The sequence below is a fragment of the Vanacampus margaritifer genome, chromosome 1 (genome assembly GCF_051991255.1).
Source record: "Vanacampus margaritifer isolate UIUO_Vmar chromosome 1, RoL_Vmar_1.0, whole genome shotgun sequence".
In the NCBI taxonomy this organism is placed as follows: domain Eukaryota; kingdom Metazoa; phylum Chordata; class Actinopteri; order Syngnathiformes; family Syngnathidae; genus Vanacampus; species Vanacampus margaritifer.
Window position 1 is genome coordinate 10,927,777 of NC_135432.1, and position 24,271 is coordinate 10,952,047.

At 42.9% G+C, this 24,271-nt stretch overlaps 3 protein-coding genes across 8 annotated transcripts in view; 2 read left to right on the forward strand and 1 right to left on the reverse strand.

Moving 5' to 3' along the window:
- nckap5l (NCK-associated protein 5-like) overlaps nucleotides 1-13,876 on the forward strand; it is a 28,397-nt gene extending 14,521 nt beyond the window's left edge. For 4 of the 6 annotated variants that reach the window (XM_077571656.1, XM_077571674.1, XM_077571666.1 and 1 more), the window contains 12 exons: nucleotides 1,060-1,143; nucleotides 3,514-3,654; nucleotides 3,788-3,856; nucleotides 3,929-3,967; nucleotides 4,055-4,174; nucleotides 5,291-5,383; nucleotides 5,557-8,189; nucleotides 9,638-9,773; nucleotides 9,865-9,937; nucleotides 10,073-10,345; nucleotides 11,718-11,869; nucleotides 12,893-13,876. In XM_077571656.1, the coding sequence (XP_077427782.1) occupies nucleotides 3,514-3,654; nucleotides 3,788-3,856; nucleotides 3,929-3,967; nucleotides 4,055-4,174; nucleotides 5,291-5,383; nucleotides 5,557-8,189; nucleotides 9,638-9,773; nucleotides 9,865-9,937; nucleotides 10,073-10,345; nucleotides 11,718-11,869; nucleotides 12,893-13,162 (3,999 nt within the window). In that variant the 5' untranslated portion in view covers nucleotides 1,060-1,143 and the 3' untranslated portion in view covers nucleotides 13,163-13,876. The remainder of the gene's footprint in view (nucleotides 1-1,059; nucleotides 1,144-3,513; nucleotides 3,655-3,787; nucleotides 3,857-3,928; nucleotides 3,968-4,054; nucleotides 4,175-5,290; nucleotides 5,384-5,556; nucleotides 8,190-9,637; nucleotides 9,774-9,864; nucleotides 9,938-10,072; nucleotides 10,346-11,717; nucleotides 11,870-12,892) is intronic. The other 2 variants (XM_077571693.1, XM_077571701.1) reach the window with 1 other exon arrangement.
- A 100-nt stretch (nucleotides 13,877-13,976) lies between these two features.
- On the reverse strand, nucleotides 13,977-22,111 carry tmbim6 (transmembrane BAX inhibitor motif containing 6). Its single transcript, XM_077571778.1, has 10 exons — nucleotides 21,944-22,111; nucleotides 20,064-20,140; nucleotides 19,890-19,998; nucleotides 18,495-18,615; nucleotides 18,367-18,415; nucleotides 16,125-16,222; nucleotides 15,256-15,335; nucleotides 14,891-14,991; nucleotides 14,739-14,814; nucleotides 13,977-14,663 (listed from the first exon to the last, which is right to left on the reverse strand). The coding sequence occupies exons 2-10, from the start codon at nucleotides 20,117-20,119 to the stop codon at nucleotides 14,640-14,642; spliced, it is 714 nt and encodes a 237-aa protein (XP_077427904.1). The 5' UTR covers nucleotides 20,120-20,140; nucleotides 21,944-22,111; the 3' UTR covers nucleotides 13,977-14,639.
- Nucleotides 22,112-23,143: 1,032 nt separating this feature from the next.
- Nucleotides 23,144-24,180, forward strand: LOC144055647 (uncharacterized). The gene is made up of 3 exons (XM_077571820.1): nucleotides 23,144-23,278; nucleotides 23,355-23,411; nucleotides 23,554-24,180. The coding sequence occupies exons 1-3, from the start codon at nucleotides 23,269-23,271 to the stop codon at nucleotides 23,883-23,885; spliced, it is 399 nt and encodes a 132-aa protein (XP_077427946.1). The 5' UTR covers nucleotides 23,144-23,268; the 3' UTR covers nucleotides 23,886-24,180.
- The last annotated feature ends 91 nt before the right edge of the window (nucleotides 24,181-24,271 follow it).

A 24,271-nucleotide genomic window follows, 5' to 3' on the forward strand; every position in this document is an offset into this window, starting at 1 on the left:
AACTCGTGTTTGAAGACAAAATTTGATTAAATTTTTATATTTTTATTTTTTAAACTTTTTTGGGTAGGTGCAACCCCCGTTTTTTTGTGGAAAACATTGGAATTTTATCTGCATTTAAAATTAAAAAATATATGTTTTAGGGTACAGTTTCCCCAAAAGATATAAGCTCTTGTCAATTTCTGAAGAATGCAGGAATAACCGTTGTGTATTAATTCTGTTAAAAACAAGCTTCCTCAAAAACAAGCTTCCTCTCAAAGGAGAAGTCAACCCTGACATATTTTCTTGACAATAATAATGTATGCAGCCCACTGTTCTGAATATATGACTGGATATCCGATAGGCCAAGACTTTTGAGCAGCGAGGCCGCCATGTTGCTCCTCCCAAGAAACGTTAACAGTATTTCAGACAGTACTTAGTAGAAACAGCATGATTTATGAAGTTTTAAATTAGTGAAAACATAAACAAAGAGGACTTCAGACATTTTTCAACTTGCCTTAAATACATGTATAAATTATATGTTTAATGATGTTTACAGGAGGAAACTTGTATATTTTTATTAAAGGATTATAACTGTAATTCAACAATTCAACTCAGCGATTTATTAAAAAAAAAAAAAAAGTGTCACATACACTTATTATTTTTTACTCTTTAAAAAATAGTGACCACCCTGCCACAAAACCCCCGACCCCGGCCCAATACTAACTGCCTACGAGCTGTTTATGTCTAATCTGTACGTATACCGTATAGTTTATACAGTAGTCTGCTCGTGAGATGGGAGGAGCAAGATGGCCGCCCTGTCGCCTCAACGGCTTGCACGGGCGTGTAATAGGTATTTAGGGCATGTATCGGCTATCCAGTCATATATTCAGACCAGTGATGAACACCCACTACTCTAAACAAGATCTATATTAGAAAATGGCCGACTTGCTCGTTGAGTCGTTTGTTTTTTTTCCAAGCTCCCCCCCCCCCCCCACCACCACCACCACCACCACCAATTGTCTCGTAAGTTTACGATAGGCAACGAAGAATGAAAAACTGTGTTTCGTCTTGTCTTCGCAGCTCCCTGCTTCAGTTGTTGGGAGAGCGAGGCACATGACGCAAGTCTGAAGCTTCTTCGCAGCTCTAAAGGAGAGCGGAAAACAGGTGTGTGCGTGAGTCCTTCACAAAGGGCTGACAATTAATGACTGTAGGACATTTTCATCCCATCCAGCCTTTTTCCCCATTCATTGATTCTTGATTCAACGAAAGTCCGCAAAGGTAACCCGAGGTCAATTGAAGCGTTGCTGTTTGCAAAAAAAAATAGGGCTGCAGCTAATGATTATTCTGAGAATTGATTAGTCTGTTGAATTTTTTTTTTTTCATCATTCATGAATGAATTAGACAACCGCCCCCGCCCTCTCAATTATTTTATTGAAAAACAGGAAATTGTTTCAAAATGAACTCAGCGGAAAATTGACAAAAGTGTTCTTTATTTTCAAAACAATAAGCAGATGTTTGCAAATGTCTGATTTTGATTCAACACAAAGAAAATCGGTCTGCTTTCATGGAGGTTGACAGAAAATGGAAATTCTCACGATTTGAACACTTGCAACTCAAATTTAGCATCGCCTTTTGTTGTCTTTTGGGTCCCGTTTCAAAGGCAAGTGAGAAGCGTTAAGTGCTCAAGCGGGTCAAACGGACCGCCAGAGGAATTGATCGGACTTCTGACTGGTTTAGACTCTCTTGTTACCACTCAGGATGGTCAGCGGGGGGGTTTGAGGCAACGTTCGATAATCTTCCTGTAAACGCTTTGTGCGCAGCTCCGGTTACGTCATCAAACCAGCTCAAGCTTTATCTTTTCTTTTTTCTTTTTGGGCTACATGCTAGCTAAGCCAGCACTTAAGGCCCACTTAGATGCTGCACTAGAATAAATAAAAAAAAAGACACGTCCCGTTTGTCTCCATAACGGATTCATTAAACAACCGAGACAAACTTGCTATGCTATCATTTTCTCAAAATCCTCCGTCGTGATGGTTAAAGCCCAAAAACGTTTAACAAACATCCACACAGCAGCAGCAAAGCCGTTCCAGCGGTCAGATGGGGATGTCTCCTTCCGGTCGGAACCGCTGACCAAGCCAAAGGGCGCTTCCGACCTCAGTTGGCGTCAATATTCTGAGAGGGGACACGACTACGACTATTGATTAATGAGTCGGTGACGTGATTATTGGTCTGACTTCATGTGATGTGCTGACGTCATCGGGTTTGTTGGGTTTGTGGACCCGACCCACCTATAGGTGGTCCTCTTTAAGATGTGGACTCACCTGTTTGCGTCATGTTGCGGGTTATTGCAGATTCGCTTACTTAAGTAAATGTTCCAAAGCGCCGCGTCCCTTTTTATTCCTTGGCTTTCAACAAATCATGAGACTCATTCGACTGAGTTTCTTTTTTGTTTTGATTTTAAATTTTAACCTTGTTACTGTTTTATTGTTTTTAAAATGAGGGTCTGTTCCGCTGTGGCTGCTTTTCAAGTGTTTTATGATGAAAATGAAGTACGAAAGGATAAGGAAAAATTTATTTGTTTCACTCAATAATATAATAATATAAATAACTTGGCACACTTGCAAAAAAAAAATTCTTTGAGTTTCCCTTTTTGATCAACAAAAAATGTGGAATGTGCTAATAACTGGATAAATGCACCTTTTTCCATGTCAGACGTACACATCTTTCCTCATGTATTTATTTATTTGCTATTTCTTATGCGTTTGAGATCATCAGACAAATTATGCAAATTATTGTCGTTCTAGTGGAAAACTGCTCTGACTGCTTTCTGTAAAAGGTTGCATGGAAAATCATTTAGGATTTTTTGAGATTTGGGGGTGGCCTGAGATTCTGCTGTTACCTATGGAGGACCAAAAATGCCCAAATAAAAAATAAAAGTAAAACTGAAAATAAAAACGGATGTGAAAATATAATTCAAAAATTAAGTACAAAAACCATAATATAAATCTAAAAATACATGTGGAAATAAGCACAAAAATAAATATGTAACTAGAATTAAATATCAATAAATAAATACGCTCTGCTCTCATATTTATTTTATGCTACAGACGCTGTCAACATATTTTTATTTTTAAAATCTCATTTTTAATTTTTTGCTTTTATTTATTTGTTGTTTTTTCCCACCAAAGATGAAAATATTTCAAATGTTCCCTTTTTACAAGAGGTGCTACAGACGCTGATTCATTTAGGAAAGATCTGTCGTTCAAATTGACAGTTATTTGGCGGATATTTTGGCCCAGGGCAAAACTGACACACAACAAAATATTTGCTTGACATTTAACCATCTTTTTTGTCTTTAAAAATAATTAAATATTTTAGAAAAATCTCACAGAAAGGCCACCATAAGAGCATTCCTATCTCGCCTGTTCTCACAAATTAGCTTTCCACGGTGTGAAACTTTTGGCCCGTTTAGTCGGCGCGGGTCGAGCTGATCAAACACGACGCGATGACGAGCGTTGCCGCGTGTCCCCCCAGATGAGAAGCATGTCGGACCAGGTGGAGCAGAGAATGTGCGACGAGGACTTTTGCTCGGACGAGGAGGGCGAGGAGGCGGACGTGGAGTCGTACCTGGAGGATAACAGCAGCGAGCTGATGGACCGCCTCAAGGAGCTGGAGGTGAGCGACGCGCACCCCAAAAAAAAAAAAAAACGGACCATGACTTGGCTTTTTGGTTAGCAAATCGACTTTGGCAGTTTCAAATATAGAATGGAAAGAAAATTGTTCTCATATTTTGTCATTTCTCTCCCAGGCAGAAAATTCGGCCCTGATGCTGGCGAACGAGAGTCAGAGAGAAGCATACGAGCGATGCCTGGATGAGGTGAGGTCACGTGGAAGCGCAGAGGTCAAATGGCTGCGGTGCGAATCCAACAAACACTGTTTATGCTTGCAGGTGGCCAACCACGTGGTCCAAGCTCTCCTCAATCAGAAGGTAGCGTGCGCGCGCGTTAGCATTAGCAACTTACTGTAATGCGGCGGCTCACCCATATGAGTGCAATATATGCGTTTGGCGGAACAGGATCTGAGGGAAGAGTGCATCAAGTTGAAGATGTTGGTGTTCGACCTGGAGAAACAGAACCGAGCACTTTGTGAGCTTTTTCAGCAGAAGCTGCCCAATCATCCCGCTGCTCACTACCAGGTGATTTTATTTCACTTTTTTTTTGTTTAGTTTTAAACAAAATAGTGTTTGCTGCAATTGACCTTTTAAAACAGTGTGACCTCGCGCAAAGGCTTGCACCATATTGGAAAAAATGAAATGTTATATTTTTATAATGCTGGGATGTCAGCAATGAAAAACAAACAAACGGCTAACATAGACGTAACGTGAAAAGCAAGTGAAAGTAGTAAATACGTTTCAAGTTTAAATAATTTTTTGTTATCCACTGTTAATGTATATATAGTTGTTAGCACGTTGCTAACACTATTATTTTTTTTAATCAATCTGTTATTTTGCATGTTTTAACATAATATGGATCATTTGTAAAAGCCATTTCTGTGAACGTGTTTATTTTGTTAAACCTCCCACCACTTGGGGCAGCAGTGGTGCCAAGTTGCCCTGAGACTACTTGCATCTCAGGTCTTACCAGTGGGGAAGGCAAACAGTTTTAGACTTGACTCGATGTTATGGAATCTGTGTTTTTTTTTTTTATCCAAATAGAAACATTTCTTCTGAAGCAGTGAACACACTTGAAAGGGACTGTAACTAAATAAATCCTCATTTCAAAGTCCAAACTAGTAAGCTTCTCTACATTTGTACATAACTGTATTTGAGTGCTTTGTGTATTCTGAAGAGCTTTAAAAAAAGAAAAAAAAAAGCTTTTCCACGATGTGCAATTCTTTTTGTCTGCGTCCTCCTGAATCGTGAGCATTCAACAAGCGAACACTCTGAGAGCAGGGGGTTGTAATTACGATAGCATTTATGCTCATTTCTGTTAGCATGTCTGGCTTTACACGTATTAGTAGAAGTTAGCATGATGGTCGTTTCATTCCTTATTTTATGTATCAGTTTTACTGTAAATCACAGTTGGGAATGGCAACGAATGTTTTGCCTCATCTTGCGTTTAGAGAATGTTTTGCTATCTGTCAAAATGCCCCCTCTGGACAGGAGTCACAAAAAAACCCTACCCTTATGCATTTTCTTGACCACTTTTGTTGTTGTTGTTGTTGCTACTGTTTGGATGTTAAGACATATATTTTGACATGGCTGCCCCGGTGTACACGGGGGGTTGTCTGACGAGCGTCTGCCTGCCCACAGATCCAGGCGGGACCCCTCCCAGACTACAACGCACAGCTGCACAATGACCCGGCCAAGCATTTGGAGGCTGCTCAGACGGAAGCACAAGCCAAGGTGATGATTGCAAGCGCGTGATGACATCATAAGCCGCAATTTGACATTTGCGCCTGCATTGTTTGCCAAATGAGCTCGTGTGGCTAATCTGCCGTGCACTCCTTTTTTGTACGCTCGCACTTGAAGGTCTTTTTGTGATTGCTGATGGCGGTCTCATTGTGTTCTGTCCAAAGGGGAACGGCTACCGCACTCAGCACTTGTCTCCGGGGCCCCGCGGCCCCGCCGCCTCCATGGAGGCTCTTTCTCCCTTCTTTAAGAAGAAAGCACACATCCTGGAAGTCCTGCGCAAGATGGAGGAGACGGACCCGCTCAAGTTCCACCCGGCCACGGCCGGCTTATCTTTCTGCGACTACAGCCAAGCGCTGGCGTCCACCGAGGCCGCGTTGGCCTCGGCCGACAAATGCCAGCACGCGCGCTGCCGCTGCTCCCGCTCTGACCCCGAAGCGCTCCAACATATCAACGGGGACGGGGGGGCGGTGATGTGCGACGGGGGGAACAGCTGCTGTCTGCACTGCAAGAGAAGCCCGGACGGACCCCCGAAGCCACGCGCCCGCCCCTGCGCCACCAAGAGTTTCAGTGCGCCTGCCGCAGCTACCGACGAATGTCCTACCAAGAGCCGAACGGCCGAATGTGTCCCCGCGTCCAAGGATGACTCGCACCCGAAACCAGCAAACGATGCTGGCGATCGGAGTCCGGAGGGCGAGGAGCAGAAACAGGACGGTGAAGAACTCACCGGCTTCTCTCCATCCCCCGAGCTTCAACTTCCCGCTTCAGAAGACACCCGCATCTCGCACTGTGATCCCGAGGCGGGCGACGGCGTTCCCGCCACTTCCTCGTCCAACGAGAAGGGCGGCGGCGGCCTGGAGGCCGTGCGAGCCGGCGCCTCCGTCAGCCCGAGCCCCTCCTGCCTCAGCGAGGTCAAAACGGCCGCCATCAACTCGCCGTCCAAACTGCTCAAGTTCCTGAAGATCCCGTCCATAGGGGACAAGTGTCAGTCCTCCAGTCCCGCCGTCCGCCTCAGCCCCCAACTCACCCGTAGCTCCCGCATCCCTTGTCGCACCAACAACTACGAGGTGTACCACTCTCCCGTTCCCACCCGTCGAGCCACCACCACCGAGCGCTGCAGGCAGCCGCCGCCGCCGCCCACCAGGTCCGAGTCGTACCCCGCCACTCACTCTGCCCCGACCTCCCCCCCGCAAGCTGAAGACGCACCCGCTAAAGACGCCAGTTACGGCAGCTTCTCGGCATCCAAAACGAAGATGGTCACCCCCTCAACCACAGACTCCTCCCCCAAACTAGCGGCGAGCGTCCCGCATTATGAAAACATACGTGACCTCTCCCCTAAGCCACGCACGGCGGAGCCCGCTCACGCTCTCGAGAAACGAACCACTCTTCCATCTCAAAGCAAAACCAACGGGGGCGAACGCAAATTGGTTAAATCGCTTCCCGAAAGCATCCTGGCCGCGTCTCCTCAGCGAAAGCCGTCGTCGTCCTCTTCGTCCGAATCCACGTCGGACGACGAGGAAGATTCCGACAGTCCGGTGTGGGTCAACCATCGCAGCCTGGCTGGCGCTCCGTGCCGAGTCGAATACTCGCAACCGAGCTGCGAGGCTCCCCAGCCGCCGCTTCCTGCCAGAAGGAACGACTCGTCGTCCATCCCCAAGAGGCCCGCGGCGGGCGCCGGCAGGTCGCAAGCCGATTCCAGCCACTACGCCTTCAAAGACAGGCTGGCTGCGCTGGGCAAGCTGAGGAGCTCGGAGGACTTGCAGGGGGGCTTAAGGCCACTGGAGGGGGCTAACGAAGCCGCCGAGGACAGGAGTAAGACGGCGGAGCTCCACAAGGAGGAGCCGAGACATCCCAGGTACGCAGACTCAAGTCGAGGTAGCGGCGGGGCGTTGAAGTACCCGGGTTCCTCTCAGCCTCACGAACAAGGAGGAAAATCGCCAATTTCTTCTGGTCTGGCCAAACAGGAGCTCTGCGTGAGCTCCAAGAGCAAAATCGGGCTGCCGTCGCCTAACGCAGACGCGCCGCAGGTTCTGCGGAACAACATCAAGTGTCCCGGCTCACTCAATCTGCCCTACAATGTGAAGCCCGCCACACAAAGTAGCAACAGCCCCAACAAAATCCCCCCAAAGTCACCGTCCAAACCTTGCCAGGGTCCGTCCGTCCACAGAGCAGGCAGACCCCCGGACGCCCCGCGCTACTCCTCCAAATCGGAGGAAAGGACCAAAATCGCCGGCAAAGGTAAAAAGAACCCGATGTACGGCGACAGCCTGCCGCCGCCTCCTCCAAGGCCTCCCGCATCTGACGGCGAAAAGGCGGCGCCGCCTCCCGCGCGCAGCCCGCAGTCGGCCATCGAGCAGAAGGTGATGAAGGGCATCGAAGAGAACATGCTGAAACTCCAAGAGCAAGACCGAGCCCCGCAGCCCGCCGAGGCCAAGCAGAAGGCGTCCAACGGGATCGCCGGCTGGTTCGGACGCAAGAAGAGCAAACTGCCCGCCCTGAGCCGCAAGGCGGACGGCGCCAAAGACGAGAAGCGCGAGTGGAAGATCAGCATCCCGTCGGTGGGCAAAGACTCGGCCAAGTTGGCCGGCAGGTGTCGGGAAGGCGTGGAAGGCCTGAACATCTCCACGCTGATGGAGAAGGCGGAAGGCCTGCGGAGGGCGCTGGAGGAAGAGCGGGCCTACGTGGAGAGGTCGGGCAGGGGTCACTCGTGCGAGGTGGTGATGGACCCGGCCCAGGGGCAGCTGGCCGTCATGTACCGGGGCGGGCGCTCCGACAACTTCATGCAGCAGCTGCTCAACAGGTGACACCGCACTCCACTCGCAAACAACACCAGGAACATTGGTGCCAATTCTGACATTTTATTAGATTTTTTTATGAGTTTCCAACTGTCGACAATGTGAACATTGGAAATTTATTTATTTAAATTTTTAAATTTTTTATTTTTTTCTTAAGAGCTCAGTATTGTTCATTCGGTAATTTTACCAATTTGACATGTCATCATCATTGCTCTCTCTCTCTTTTTTCTTTTAATTTTTTAAATTTGAACATTTGAAATGTAAACGCTGTTGCTGCATCGCAGGTCGTACGGCCAATCAAAAATACCAAAACGCATCACATGTCTGCCATCTAGTGGTAAATGGCGATATTACAACTTACAATTACAATAAAAATAAAACAAATACAGTCACAGTTGAGCACCCACAACAGGCGGTTTAGGGGTGATCAATTTAACTGTTTTGTACATTTTAACACAATTTCATTGCTACATTTATGAAAAAGAAGCATCACACTTTTTGGTCATGAGCATCCAATCTGTTAGCGTGTCAGCAGCACCTTGGCTTTAATATTAACACACGCAAAGGACGTACAGCTTAGCTAGCTTCTCGCATTCCAATTCAGTCGTGTCCAGAGGATAGTGACGCCGAGTCCTGAAACATTTTGTAACTAGAAAAAAAGCGTTGAATAACTTTTGCCTAGCAACATAATTGCTGTAGTTTTGTTAAAATATGATGTTTTAACAGTGCTGTTAACACATTTCTCTAGCCTCTTTAAAAAGAACATACATTTTAAAAATAAATCAACCGTCTTAAATTTTAGGGGTGCTGGCATTCAATTTAGTCAAGTGGTGCTTGAGAACCTTCCAAAATGAGCGCCCTTGGGACCCACAAAGTAGCATTTTTGCAGTTAAATTTTTTTTTTATTAATATTTTGTGCCCCCCCCCACCCCCCCCCCCCCCACCATACACACACACACACATTTTTCGGAAAGATGTATGTGCAGTGTATTGAATGTTTATCAACATTTTTTGAATAGTTGTTTGGATTTGTAAAAAATAAATAAAAATAATAATAATAATAAATGATCTTTTTTTTAATTTATTTTTACTTTAAGCTACTGAATGCAGAAAATTGAATTTGGCCCAAAAAATGAAGCGGCATTTTCCCTCTTTACGTGCACAATGCGCACATGACGTCACATAACATACACACAACATAGACAAAGGGTGGGAAATTCAAACCCGAATCCAGTTTGAAAAGTATTGGGTAGAGGCTTATGAACAGCTAAGGTGTTATCAACTAGTTAAAAAAAAAAAAATCATAAATGTTTAAATAAAAATGCTCTTGTAAAGATATGTGGGGGCAAATTGTTACAAAGTGCAGTGGGGGCTGTAAATTGTCAATTTTGACAAGTGGGGACGGCAAGTTTGACATCCACTAACCTTAAGTTGCGCTGCTTGGAACTTCTAGAGTGGACGGCAAAGAAGGCACCGGCGTGCCGCAGCGGAGGCTCTCGTTCGACTGCAAGACATCGTCCAGGGCTGCGTTCGCTCAGCAAAGTGACGTGGTCATCGGTCACGCCGGCGATGGGGACAGCGTGGAAAAGGTTGGTCGTCGTCATGGTGATCTTCCTTCCGAGCCTTGATGCAAAAACCGATGAGCCGCTGTGGGCGCGCACGTTTGCTTGTGTCACGCAGGCGTCCCATCGACTGGGCAAGATCACGTCTGATGACAACCTCGCCGATTCGGTTCACGCTCAACACTTTGCAGGCGAGTCAAGCTGGCATTAGCTTTGCAAATATGAACGTCATAAAGTTCTATTCAAAGATGGACGTTTGCTGACAAATAACATGAAGCTTTTTGACTTGCGACCGTCCCTTTAAATGTCTTCATCCGCTCTCGCAGGTTCCGGCGCGTCCACGTACACGCTGGACAGCGGCATCGGCACCTTCCCGCTCCCCGACTGCGGCGGCGGGGCGGCGGGACGAGGTCTGTCCAAGAGCAGGGCCGAGCAGCGGCCCTCGGGCCCGCCGGGGAGGGCCGGCCGAAGGGCCCGCACATTGGACAGGGAACCCGCGTCGCAGGACGAGGGCCACGCCGTGCACAAGCAGCCCCTGCCCAACGCACAGCACGCTTCCAAAATGGAGGGGAGGGCCTCGGCCGGCCTCATCCGCGAAGGTGAGCACGCACGCACGCACGCATGCTACGCACGCACGCACGCATGCTACGCACGCACGCATGCTATGCACTTGATTCCCTTAGCCAAAACAACCTAAATATTTTCGCCAACGTACATTTTTCAACAGACGAAAACTAGACGAGTCGAAAGCCCCCAATAATAAATCTTAGGGTTGATTTTAGTCGAAGGGAAGGAATGTGGGCACAAGCTAGCTGGGGGAAAAAAAACACGAAAAACCTGAAGAGACACATCGTAGTTCACCGCAAAGACATCATGCTAAGCTAACAAAGTTTGGTGATGCTTGTTTATAAAGCAATGTCTGTAATGTTCCAACAATAGCATCAAACCCACCGCAAACTAATGCTGGCTAACTTGCTAGCGTGTAGCGATGGTGTTTTCTTGGACTAAAACGATTGACTAAAACTTGACTAAATGAAAACACCCAATAATAAATCTTAGGGTTGATTTTAGTCGAAGGGAAGGAATGTGGGCACAAGCTAGCTGGGGGGAAAAACACCATGAAAAACCTGAAGAGACACGTCGCAGTTCACTGCAAAGACATCATGCTAAGCTAACAAAGTTTGGTGATGCTTGTTTATAAAGCTATGTCTATAATGTTCCAACAATAGCATTAAACCCACTGCAAACTAATGCTGGCTAACTTGCTAGCTTGTAGCGTGTAGCGATGGTGTTTTCTTGGACTAAAATAAAGGCTAAAACAATTGACTAAAACGTGACTAAATAAAAACACCCAATAATAAATCCTAGGGTTGATTTTAGTCGAAGGGAAGGAATGTGGGCAAAAGCTAGCTGGGAAAAAAAACTTGAAAAACCTGAAGAGACACATCGCAGTTCACCGCAAAGACATCATGCTAAGCTAACAAAGTTTGGTGACGCTTGTTTATAAAGCTATGGCTAACTTGTTATCTTGTAGCATGTAGCGATGGTGTTTTCTTGGACTAAAATAAAGGCTAAAGCGCTTGACTAAGACTTGACAAAATAAAAACAGGAAGAGGTTGACTTTAATGTGATTAAAAACTAACAAGCATGTTTGAAACTGGACTAAAATTGAGACTACATGTAAAAGCACACACGGATGTAGCATTCCACATGCTAGCATACGGGTGGTTTGCTTACCAAAAAAAAAAAAAAAAGCTTTCAAATGTAAACACCCAAGACCTGTCAATTCAAGTGTCACGAATAGTAGGTGAAAGTTGAGTTCACTTTTAGCCGATTTAATTCTGGCTCATATGTCAAGTCATGTGACTGGAGTCGCCTGCTCCAAAATGAATTGTAGCCGCGTGGAAATGGATTATCATCGCTTAACAAGTTGTGTACACACCGTCGATGTCCTCCGTTGCTGTTCCGCAGACAAAGAATCGCACGCAGCGCACGTGTTCTCTCCTCGCTCCAAAACGTGGACCTTCCCCAACCTCAAGACTCCGGCAGGTCCCGCCGACGTCTACCTGGCCGTGGAGGAAGAAGATGAGGACGAGGTGTCCTTCGGCGCGCCCTTCAGAGCGGTAGGCGCTTTTTGGCAACACATCTGTGCTGGGAATCGAATTAACTTCAAGCTCAAAATATTTTTGAGCTTTTTGTTTTTTATTGCATCATTTGACTTTATCTTAAATGAAGCTTCTCATTTTCTTCTCGGTTATTTTCGTTGCGTGCTTCACTTGAGAGGCAGGAAGAGAGACGACGGCTACCCGTTCGTCCTCATGTCTTACATCATCTTAAAACACCAAAGGGCTTTTTTTTCCTCCTTTTTTTTTTTTTTTTTTACTGAGGAATAATTCATCAACATGATGTGAATAATTCAGATAGCTGTAAGCAGTAGTGTAGTGCTCCTAGTAGCTAGTCCATAAATCGTCCTATTTTAGAAACGGTGGCATGTAAGAAAAATCCAGCATTTATACTTGCTCATGATAATAAAATGATCTGACTTGATCTGAATGTCAAATGTATTGGACACAAAACGATATTTAGTGAGAAGACACACGTGGCCTTCAAAAACACAAAAAAAAGAAGGGAAAAAAAAGTCGACATGTTTTTGTGAGAGTGTGTCCCAGTAGATGGGGTCTGTTCTAAAAATAGCTTACCAGTGATGAGACACTAAATTGCTAAGAATTTAAATGAACGTCAACATTTATTTACTGTATTTATTTACACTTAATGTACCTAATACTCTATATTTTGTTTAAAAATTAAATGGTTCAAATGGGAAAATGATTTTATATAACAAAAATAGTTTTTAAAAATTGGCATTTTACAGCTATCATTTTTTTTTTATACCATAATACCGCACTATTTTTTCAATATCGGTCCATGCCTACTTACTATACGCAACGCTGACTCAAAAAGAAGTGGCTAAATGCCATATACCCGCATAAACTACACAACTGGCTGTAACCCACTTGGCGTGTTACGTAAGACCGCAATCAGTCGCGGATGCTGCGTTGGCCTTCGGCGAAGAAGACTTTGCTCTTCATGCACATCTTCAAAGCAGCGAGTACTTAAGTCCTCCCTGTTGTCTTGATTTTCTCCAGAGCTTGAAAGCCAGCGGGCCGTCTTCCAGCCGCGCAACGGAGCCCGGCGGCGGCGGCGGCCTGCCCGTGCCGGCCCAGTCGGGATCGAGCCGCCGAGGGAAGGCCCGCGCCCCCGGCGTCGCGGAGATGAGCCGGGACGCCGGCCTTGAGCTGCTCAGGGAGCGTCCGGAGGAGGCGCTGTCGCCCGGCCGGCCGCAGGTTCTAGAGACGCCCGAGTCCCTCAGCGACTCGCTCTACGACAGTCTGTCTTCGTGCGGCAGTCAAGGATGATTGGCCCCCACGCTCGGAGTCAAAACTGTACTGAAGCGGATCTTGAAGGAAACTCTGAAAGCGGGTCCTTTAGGACTCCTCCGCCTCCTCAGGATCTCCAAACAAAGTGAAGCCGAACCCACCAAATGATGGAGCGCTGTGTACAGGACTGTAAACGCATGAGCGAGTGTGTGAGCTAACCAATAGCACAAGTGGCTAGATAGGTTTTTCATCATCATCATCGTCATCCAGATTCTCTCAGTGCGTCCAGGACATGTCATTTCACTACATCGTGTACTTGAAAAAAAAAAAAAAAGGCAGCACTAAAGTAAAAAAAAACTAAAGAATGTTCATCTGATTTTTTTTTTTCTGTTACAAGGGTCACAATTTCAATGTAAAAAATGATTTTATTGATCATGTTGATTTGATCATTTTGCAACCACGTAAGTTTGTCTGAAAAAAAAGTCTGTTTGAAGCCACGATGCATTTAAAGGTAATATATACCAGCAATAAGAATGAAGACAAATGGCTACGCTATTACATGAATATTTCTATTTATTTATTTGAAATGTACGTCACTCATTTTTTTGTAATCTTTCCGTGAAAATGGAAGACTTTGACCTTAGTTTAGGTTCCTCTTTTCAAAGTCAATATGTGTTGCTGTTCATGCCTTAGATGATAGCTCCCCTGTATGTACTGCCCTTTTGCAACTTTCTATTAAAAGCTTTTCATTTAGTCCTCGGATGCATTTTTTAACATGCCAAGATTGGAGTTCAGTGCTACAAAAACGGCACAAAAAAAAAAGGGAAAAAAATACAACTCTTCACTCAAATAATGCGTGCATTCAACACATTTATTTGGGCAAATGTATCAAATTTGTAGTTAACCTTTTAACATGAAACAAAATTCTTCACAGTATACGCTCGAAAAATGTCAGGTTAAGTTGACTTCATTTGGCAAACTATCACTTACGTGGAATTTACAAAGAGGAAAGAAAAAGCGCTGTCAAAAACTTGGACCAACGCCTCAACTGGGATGTAGAAAAGTCCCAACAGAATTCAAAGAGTTCCGAGGACATTTGGGAAGGGGATCCAGTGTCCAAATCGCACCTGGCTAAACCAAACACACACGAGAGAAAGGAAACCCGCAAATGAAGCAAATCAACGCATGTGATCACACGACTTCAAATTCAGCTAAATGGGAGTCTGTCATCATCTTGTCAGGAATTGATGGCACAAAAAAAAAAAAAACTCTTCAACTGAGCACATGACAGCGTAATGCTGCCCTCTACAGGCCAAGCATGTTACTGCAACATTAGTTGACACGGACGGACAAACAAATCAAACACTTACTAACTAAAAGAGGAAAGAAAGATCAAAACATTTGCAATGAGATCGTAAGACCAAAACGAGCTTGTATTAGAAATTAAGTCAAAAGAGTAGCAAGTGCGGCTCGCCAGTCGGCCCGGCCCCTTCTTCAGCCACGCACGCCAACTCGTCTACTTCTTCTCCTTCTTCTTCTCCTGAAACAGAAACGCAACGACGACATGAGCTCCCCGCGCGCTCCGACTCACCGTCGACCTGTTTGACCAACGGACCTTGTCGTTGAGGGCCAGGATGACCATCAGCTTGCGGAAGATGGTGATGAAGTCCAGGAACAGCTCCACGCAGTGCCTGCGCGAGGCCACACGCAACAAGTTGGCGCGCGTCTGCGGTCGAGCGGCGGATCGGTGGAAAAGGCGGGACTCACCACACGTAGTCTTTGTCGCCGTTCTCCGCCTTCTCGATGATGAGCTGAGTGTCGAACAGGACGAAGCCGCACATGACCAGCAGGCCCAGGTACATGTGAGCCTGCGCAGACGGGCAAAACGGTCACCTTGGAAAGCGGTCTTTGATTTTTTTGTCAACACTTCTCTGGGCCCTTTGGTCTGTTAGTCAGTGAAGCCTTCTCTGATTGGCTGACAGATTTCAGTTTAAAAAAAATCCACCAATAAGATCATAGGGGCCAAAATTCTGCAAGACGTTTCAAATGGCAGCACGCAAATGGAACATTACAGGTGAGAAAAAGTGGGGGGGCAGGTTCAAAAAAAAAAAAAGTTTTTGCTTCCGACTGACCTTGAAGAGCATGACGGATCCAAAGAACATGTTCAAGAGCGACATCAGAAAGAGGATGGACAGGCCCGACATCAGCGTTCCTAAACGACACGCACGTGCAAACATGACATACATCATCATCATCATCATCATCATCATCATCATCATCCGAGTCTCGAAGCACAGCTCCCGTGTTGGCAAAATGCGGTTTTCACCGTTGAATGTGGTTTTGAAAAGTTATCCGCTAATAATAGATGACACTTGACTTCTAAACGGCACAACGTGATTGGCTGCTTGCAGAGTTGAGTAAATGAGCAGAGTTAATTGCCTTCATTATTTTTTTTTTCTCCTTCTCAGCTAGCAGAGCAGCTTTTTGTGCTGTTTTTTTTTTTTTTATCCTGCCAGTGGGTACTAGTTAGCCACTAGTTAGTTGGGCAATAGAGCCCAAAATTCAGGTAACGGGATCAACTGCTTCCTGTTTCCACTATTGCTAGTGAAAACAATGAAAATGTCTCCAATGTGGGACTATTACAAGTTTTTATAGGTTCAATATTCAATATTTATTATGATGATTTATTATTATGAATTAATCCGTTTGAATTCTTATTCCTCAAATGCAACATGAACCACAAGACTGTTTAGGCTACAAATGATTCTTGCTGAGGAATTTTTTAGCTTAAGTGAATGTCATTAATCCAAAGGTCAAGTTCATTTTGGTGCCGAGTTCATTTGACATTTATATTTATTTTTTTCTTCTTCTTTTTTTAGGTTGTGAGAGTTCAACAAATGAAAACCTGACATCTTTTTGGAAGGCTCCTATTTTAGGGTTAGGCTTCCGTGCACTCGTTTGCGTTGATGGCAAGTGTGAGGAGAATTTGCGGTTGCGTTACCTCCCAGGAACAGGTAGCTCCTGCGTTTGGCGTAGAGGGCGCTGAGAGAGAAGCAAGTGAAAATAACCGAGGTTCCCATGAAGGCGGTGACGATGATGCTACAAACAAACAGCAACAGGAAAAAATTAAGCAACTGCTTTGCTGCGTGCAAGACGAATACAATTCATCTGTCGGACAAAGAGTTGAGGTCACATGACCTTCCATGGTCTTAAAGTAGAAGTCAACCTTAAACATTTCTTGACAATATGTTACATGTGACCTCACGAGTCTAAACATGACATTCTGGATTATTATTATTATTATTACATTATAATATGAGCTAAGCAGCAAAAGCCAGCGGTTTTGATCTATATCAGAAGGCGGCCATTTTGCCACTTGCAGTCGACTGAAGATGACCAATCACAGCTCAGCTGTTTTCTGAAGCCGATCTGTGATTGGTTGTCACCTGAGACCTGAGCAACTGTGATGTCACCTTCAGTCGACAGCAAGTGGCAAAATGGCCGCCTTCTGATATAGGTCAAAACCGCTGGCTTTTGCTGCTTAGCTCATATTCCAATATTAACCAGAATACCATATTTAGAATAGTGGGGCTGCATAGAACATATTATTGTCCCAAAAAACTTGCCCTTTAAGGAGGACAAACTGAAGACATTTTATGACAGATTGTCAACTGGTGAAGTCCGAACCAGGGTTATTATAGTTTTTTTTAGTTGTGTTTTTTTTCCCACTTGATTTAGTTTTCAGGGTGGTTCTGTTAGTTTTCATTAGTTTTAGTTATTTCATAAATGATTTGTTTTATTTTGAGCTAGTTTCAGTATGAGTTTTAGTTTGTTTTTTTAAATGTGCATTACTTGTGCGCAATATTAAAAAAAAAAAAAAAAACACCACGGTAAAATGAACAAAGTAACGCATTTCTTACGTAGTGTTACATTCCGGTTGAGTTCAACGGAAAAAGCAGGCAAGCGGAGCCATTGAAGCCAAAAGTCAAGCAGGCGAAATTGTCGCCGAGGAGTGACGTCATCTGAAGGTGCTTTTCTATTGGCTGCTGCTAGATGACGTCACTTTTGTGTGCCACACTTTCAAACGTCCTTATTATGGTTAATATCAAAATAAATCTACTTAACTCATTCACTGCCATTGACGGCTATAGACGTCCTAAATTCATTTTAACTATTTCTATTAGTTTAATATCTTTTTCCCACTTTTTTTAACAAGAGTATGAAAACCTAAATTTTTTTTTGTACATATAGAACAGATAGAAAATTTGTGATTAATCGTGAGTTAACTTGTAAAGCCATGTGATTAATTACGATAAAAATTTTGAATCACCTGACACCCCTAATTTTTAATAATCTTTTGTTTTTTAAATAAATAAATAAAACAATAGTATTTTTTTTTTCAATTTTTTAATAATCTTTAAAAAAAAGAATTAAGAAAAGATTATTAAAAATTTGGGTCGTCAGGCGATTACCATTTTTAATCGTAATTAATTGCATGACTTCACTAGTTAACTCACAATTAATCACAAATTTTATATCGGTTCTAATACAATAAAAAAAAATTCTAGGTTTTCATACTCTTGTTAACCAAAGTGGGAAAAATGTTAAAGTAATAGAAATAGTTCAAATGAATTTTTGACGTCTATAGCCGTCAATGGCAGTGAATGAGTTAAAATCATCCCCAAAGGCTCATGCATTAAATTACTAAAACTAAATTACTAAAAAAGACTACAACTAAGGACATTTTCGCAATAATTATAGTTACTTTTAGTTCGTTTTGTGAACATAAAATGCAGTTTCAGTTTCCGTTTTTCAAAAAGCATTTTTTTTTTTCATTTAATTTCGTTGACAAAATTGTTTTTTGAAATTTTGTTTCTTTGTTCGTTTTTGTTAACTAAAATAACCTTGGTCCGAACCCAAAAGTGTCTCACGGATCCACCGTGGGTTTGTCACAAACAGTAAAAAATGAGCAGCAACAGTCCAAGAAATGACTTCCTGTTTTTCATACCAATTGACTGAAATTCAGACTTTACTAGTGCATTCATGAAGGCTCGTCAGACTGAGACTTGTTGCGACAAAACTTTGTAGGGCAACGGCAGGGAAATATCTTACTTGCCTTATGTGGAAAATAACATTTTAACAGGCATGCGTCACAAAACGCCAGCATTTTATTCAAGGCTTACACAACTCAGAGGCCCAAAAGGGACTTTGAACGTGACGTCCTTCCCGTTAGCACACATTACCTGGGGTTGATGGCGATGACAAAGTCCAGCGTGGGGCCGAGGCCCACACCTAGAGGGGGGAAGCAGAAAAACACCTGGATGAGTCTGGCCCAGCCGTCAGGCCCGCAAAGGCAGCGCCCGGTCCAAACCGTTGAAGAAGGCGAATCCCGCCAGGATGGCCAGCCTCTTCTTCTCCGTGTGGGCGTTGTGGGGCGTCATGGCCAGCCACACCATCATGGCCAGGGCGGCCAGGGCAAACAGCACGCCGCCCTGACCACACACAAGGTTTCACGTCACTCGCTGGCTGACGCCGTCCAACAACTGTCGACACTTTTCGTTGACGTGACGGTCAGCGGGATGCTATTAAGTCGGATTCACGTCAAACAGATCCATCCGAAAAACACCATCTTGTGGTGGTCTTCAATTACACCCCCCCTCCACTGTTTTGATAAAGTACAACATTAAAGCGTGCTATTTTTCCTTATTATAAAACAATCCCAAAATGCTTTTGTTTTCTATTCATTTTAATTGTGGACAGATGATGTGAGATACAAGCGGTGCCTCGAGATCACACCCGAACCATCTTTCCTTATTCGGGTCAAATCAAATTTCACTTTGTCTGTTCCAGCGTCCCAAATGTGTTTTTTTGTTTTCATAAGAACAATTGCACACAAGAGGATCGCACCATATACACACAAAGTAGTTAAATGTGTAAAAACACACATTTGCTGGAATCCATCCGCTTTCATTGACGACTTGAGATATTGGACAATATTAAAACCCTGGAGAACCCAAGAACCCTTTTCTTCTTTGGAAAATTATGAATTATACATTACATGACTGCTATAAGTTCACTGAACACCAAAATATGTTTTTTCAATTTGAACCCTTTTTTTTTTAACTAGCTCAGAGTTGCTAATTTATCAAAAATATATATAAAACATACTCTTAGGCATTCTGCAACATGATATGAAATAGATTAACAAAAAAATGATGGTTTGCTGAGAAGATGGTTTTGTTTTGATTTCCAGCTCAACAAGGCCATGTTGCCAGCCATCTTGTCACCGCCACTCTGGCTCATGTAAGTGCAATATTCATCCACTAGATGGCCCCATGCAGGGGTCAGAAGTGGCACTCTGGACTTTTGAAGTTAAATTTGTAAAAAAATAAAAAAATAAAAAAAAGGTATTTGTTATTTGAGTAGCAGAATTTTTAGGGGCCAAATTTGACCCCGTGGGTTCTCCAGGGTTAACTGTTAAGGGACCGAAATTCGGACGATTTTACGTTAAGCAAGGTCTCTAAACAATTAATGGATTATGAAAATAGTTGTGGATTAATTTGGTAATTACAATTTGACTCCCGAGATTCACGGGTTTCGATGAGGCGCATAAAACAAATAGATTCCATTTTGGAAGATGGCTGCAACGTGCTGTGAATCTTTCCCTTTATCAGAAATGTTTAATACGCTTTTCAGTTCCTAAACATCAGCAGGTGTGCAATATGCAAAAAGGCCATTTTGTTTGGACGAGGTCAAGCGAAAGTACCTGGAAGAGGCGCAAGACGACATGCGTGTAGGCGCCGGCTGCAGCTACGAACATGCACGCCGCCAAGCAGGCGTAGACATTCTTCAAGTGCCCCTGCGTGGAATGCGATCTGCAACGCAAAAAAGAAAAGCGTCGAGAGGAGCACGCCGAAGATAAAGAACAGGTGCGACGTACATTTGGGAGAACTTGAAGAGAGCGTCAAAGTTGATGTTGCGGTCAAACACGTTCATGATGCAATGAGAAGATGGCGTCTGCGGAAAGAGAAACAAATTAGAATCTTATGACCTTGATTAAATGGTCACTCAAAATCATTTTGTAACGATTCAGGAGTAAGAAATGAGTAAAGTGATTGTGAAAGCAGTAGCGTTTGTTATAATTCATCATGGAATGGAACAGAACTTTAGAAAACATTGTTGTCACTCTTACATTGAATGAGATTTTTGTATTACATGTAATACAAAAAAAATCTTCAGTACAGTATAAAAAAAAATCCATAATGAAACGGCGCGTACTGCCATTCCAAAGAGTAACAGGAAATAACTTCTATCTAGGGCTGCTACTCATGATTGTTTAATAAATAATCTGTTGCTAAAAAAAAAAAACATTTATCATTTTTTATTATTTATTCAAAAACAGGACAGTATTTGAAATAGACTGCAGAAAATGCACAAACTGATAATGCTTCTTTCTTTTTTTTGCATAGCATCCGTCAGAAAAATCAGCAAAAATGTAATTGTTGTTTTTTAAAGTAAAAGCAGATGTTTGCAAACGTTCGTTTCATTTTAATTCTATACAAAAATCTATTCTAAGTCTATTTTCATGGGAGATGAAAGAAATCAGAAAATTCTTGTTGCGAGTAGGGCTACTCGATTAAGAAAAAATTATTAATCACTATTAATTTGGTAATAATTGAAATCACGATTAGGACGATCATTTGATTTTTAGTGCAAAACATGAAAATGTTTCAACGTAAAAAAAAATATTAAGACAAATACATTTCTTTGAAACACTATAATTATGCAAGTTTATTTTGGACCAAACAAGATTTATTAAATTAGTTATTTTTAAATAAAATAAAAAAAGTGCAAATATATACACTTAAACAACGAAAATTAATATTAATCTTTTTTTGTTTTTACGATTATGACAATTTTGTAGTTGTAGTGTGTAATAATTGCAATTGTAATTGAATTTCAATTAATTGCACAGCCCTCGTTGAAAATTGGGAGGCTGACATTTTGAGGATTTGGACACAGTGGCTCAAAAATAATTTCTCAATTATCAAAATTGTTGTCAATTGGTAATTGATTAGTTGTCGATTAATTGTTTGCTGTATTTTAAATTGTCATAACTAATAGAGATTTCTGAATTGGGGTTTTGACATTAGATGCATACAAAATAAACAAAGAAAATAAATAATCTACAGTAACAAACGAAACACCATTTCGAAAACGAGTAGAATTTAGGAAGAAGTTCAAACTCCGAGCCAGCCCTTCACCATAGCCTGAAATAAATGATCCATCAGCAAGTGAACTCCGAAACAGAACCTTTATTCGAATCCAGGAAAAACATGTCAAATGTCCAACTATTTCTTTCGATGTACAATTAGCGGAAGTGCGAACTCTTTGAGAAAGGCGAACGTTACTTTCGTTGCTCGCTAGGCTTCGAGCTGAATGTTTTCAATCGACGATGTTGTTGTGGAGTCTCGATCGTCATCAGCATACAACCAACCAGATCAGATGAGTTTGTTGTTTGCTTTTCGACTTGCTAAATTGGCAAAACGAACACGAACGACAAACACGAACGACGCCCACCAAACCCGGCATGTCTCGAAGCGCTTAGTTTGACGAACAAGGCTGTGTTAGAAGTATTTTAAAGATGGCAACCACAGTTTGCTTGCTTGTTTGTCGTCCGCTACGTGTTATTAATAGCCTGCCAAGCTAACGTCGGCTAGCGCGGCCATAAATTCCACATCTCGGCCATTTGCTCGAAAAACACAAACGTCAAGCCATTCAGTCGAGATTTCTTGGCGGCATATCGTGTGTGTTTTTCACCTGGTCGGTTCTCCTGACGTCCCGAGGTTCGTTTTGTGGGCCTTTCGTGGAATCTTTTTCTCCGTTCTTTCGCTTTGAGTCGCGTCAAGAAAGCCAGGACGTGTCACACAAACGCAAGCGCACGCGCACACACCCTCGTCGTGTACGTGTAGTGATGTCACCATGGAAACGCCCAGAGACGTACAAGAACCACTTCCGGACTGTCGTTCGTTTTGTTTTTAACTGAACTAAATCAATTGAGCTCTAAATTTGAACACTCAACCTAAGTACATTTTAGGCAGCATACACTATTTGGACTTCTAAATTTGAGAACATAGAAGTTAAGGTTTGTAAAGCTTAGTTTCACTGTGAAGAAAAGTTTGCAAGTCGACGACCAAATCTTGAATTTAAAAGATTACTGTATTTATATTACTGTATTTTCTATTAATCTGATTTACGTCACATACATTCACCTTTGAAACCCATCAATCCATCTATACCTCTTATCCTGTTCACAGCAATCTACAGGGAAATCATCTTTTCCCCCCATTATAGAAATTAAAATAACACAAACCATTTTATGAAAGAAAGCACGACAACAAATGAGTAATTTCTAATACGACGATGACGTCTTTCATTTATCATACAGTGGGGCGTGTAACAAACAAACAAACAAACGTGAATCTCCCCAGGACGTCAAGAAAAAAAGTCTGAAAAGAACACCCCCCCCCCCCAAAGAACACCCCCCCCGCCAGTTTTGTGAGTAAGTGTTCATCTTCGGTCACCTAAAATGGCCGCCGCCGCCGCCACCACTCTGTACCGTGACGTGACGTCACTACATTGCTTTTGTGTTGTATGAAAGAAGAAAAAAGACAATTGTAGGAAATAGTTGCAATGTTTCATTCAAAACCACCAAGCGTTTGGGATTAGACATTTGATAGTTTATTGGTTGGACGGATTGTCGGGATTCACACACTAAAAATTTGGCTTTCTCTCCACAAAGTTGGATGGAAATTCTTTTAAGCAAAACCACTAGATGGTGCTGCCTCAATTATAATAACGAATCACAAAAATATATACATATTTTTCAATTTACTTCCAAAATGTTATCATATACATAATCCAAGGTGCATGAAATAATCAAAATGGTTTTAACTTGGATTTGTTTTGTGACTTTTTTATGGTAACTATGTTGCAGTGGTACAGCTAAGATTTTGCTCATTAGTAGAATTAGAGCCAATTAGCAGCATTTGTGGTCACTTGCCACCTCCTATAAAAACTTGTCTGCATGTTTTCATCACATCTGTTACTGAAGCAATGGCCCCTCTTTGGCTCAAGCTGTCTTCATGGACAGGGGTAGGTAACGGTTGTTTTTTGTTATTTTATTTTAAATGTTATGTCCCCCAAAACTGACGTGTTTGTGTGCCTGCAGGCCTTTGTGTTCCTTTTGATGCTGAACTAGATGAGTCCAATGTTGGTTTAAAAAAAGGTATGGCAGGTCAGAACGTTATTGATAAATTCAAGTCTCCAATCTCTGCATTTTTAATAATAATGATAATAATAATTTTAAAAAACGAATAATTTGAATGGCAACTAATGTGGAATATTTTGTGTGACAAAAAAAAAAACAGCCGCTAAAGTGGAACTTGGTGACCAAGCAAACCACAATGTGAGCAGCACCCAGCAGCAGAATGTCAACTCCAGCCACCAACAGCAGACCTACAACATGAGCAACGCGCAACAGAACGTCAGCCAACAGCAGAGCTACAACGTTAGCAACATCCAACAGCAGAGCTACAACGTTAGCAACGCCGAACAGAACTATGTCCTCAACCAACAAAGCTATAACATGACCAACAGCGAACAGAGTGCGAGCGGCAATATGAGCAGCAGCTACCAGAGTGACAAAATGGACGATGTTGGCTCGCCGGATGCTTTGTTTGATTTGAGCAGTTTGCTATAGATGCAACCTGATGTTTCATCTGTGTGTGGGGGGAAAATAAAGAAACGTAATCCATTAACTTTGTTTTTGACTGGTATAAAGGTGCATCAAAATGTACCTTGAACGATGGTGTTTCATAAGTAGGCTACTTTAAAGGCTTTGGATCTGGGAAAGACCTAAAAGCTGCAAGTGTATCGGTACACAAATTAATTTTAATAGCTTGGCCTGGTCAAAAATGTGTACTTCTAGATTAGTGGTTCTCAACTATCCATCCTGTATTCAATTTGTCATCCAACACTCGTAAAACTGATTCAAACTATCATCTAATCAAGCTCAGGCTGAAGCCTGATAATGATCCTCACCTGTGTTGGCTGAGGAAGGCATGGAAAACGGGATGCACAGGGGTG

What these genes read in the sequence shown, in the direction of transcription:
- tmbim6 (XM_077571778.1), bottom strand. Translation starts at nt 20,119, where the DNA reads ATGAACGTGTTTGACCGCAACATCAACTTTGACGCTCTCTTCAAGTTC. An exon ending in TCGTCTTGCGCCTCTTCCAG is followed by an intron (nt 18,616 to 19,889) that starts GTACTTTCGCTT and finishes GTGTGTGGTCAG; the next exon opens with GGCGGCGTGCTGTTTGCCCT. An exon ending in TCCTGGCCCTCAACGACAAG is followed by an intron (nt 14,664 to 14,738) that starts GTCCGTTGGTCA and finishes TTTCTGTTTCAG; the next exon opens with GAGAAGAAGAAGGAGAAGAA.
- LOC144055647 (XM_077571820.1), top strand. An exon ending in CAATGTTGGTTTAAAAAAAG is followed by an intron (nt 23,412 to 23,553) that starts GTATGGCAGGTC and finishes AAAAAAAAACAG; the next exon opens with CCGCTAAAGTGGAACTTGGT.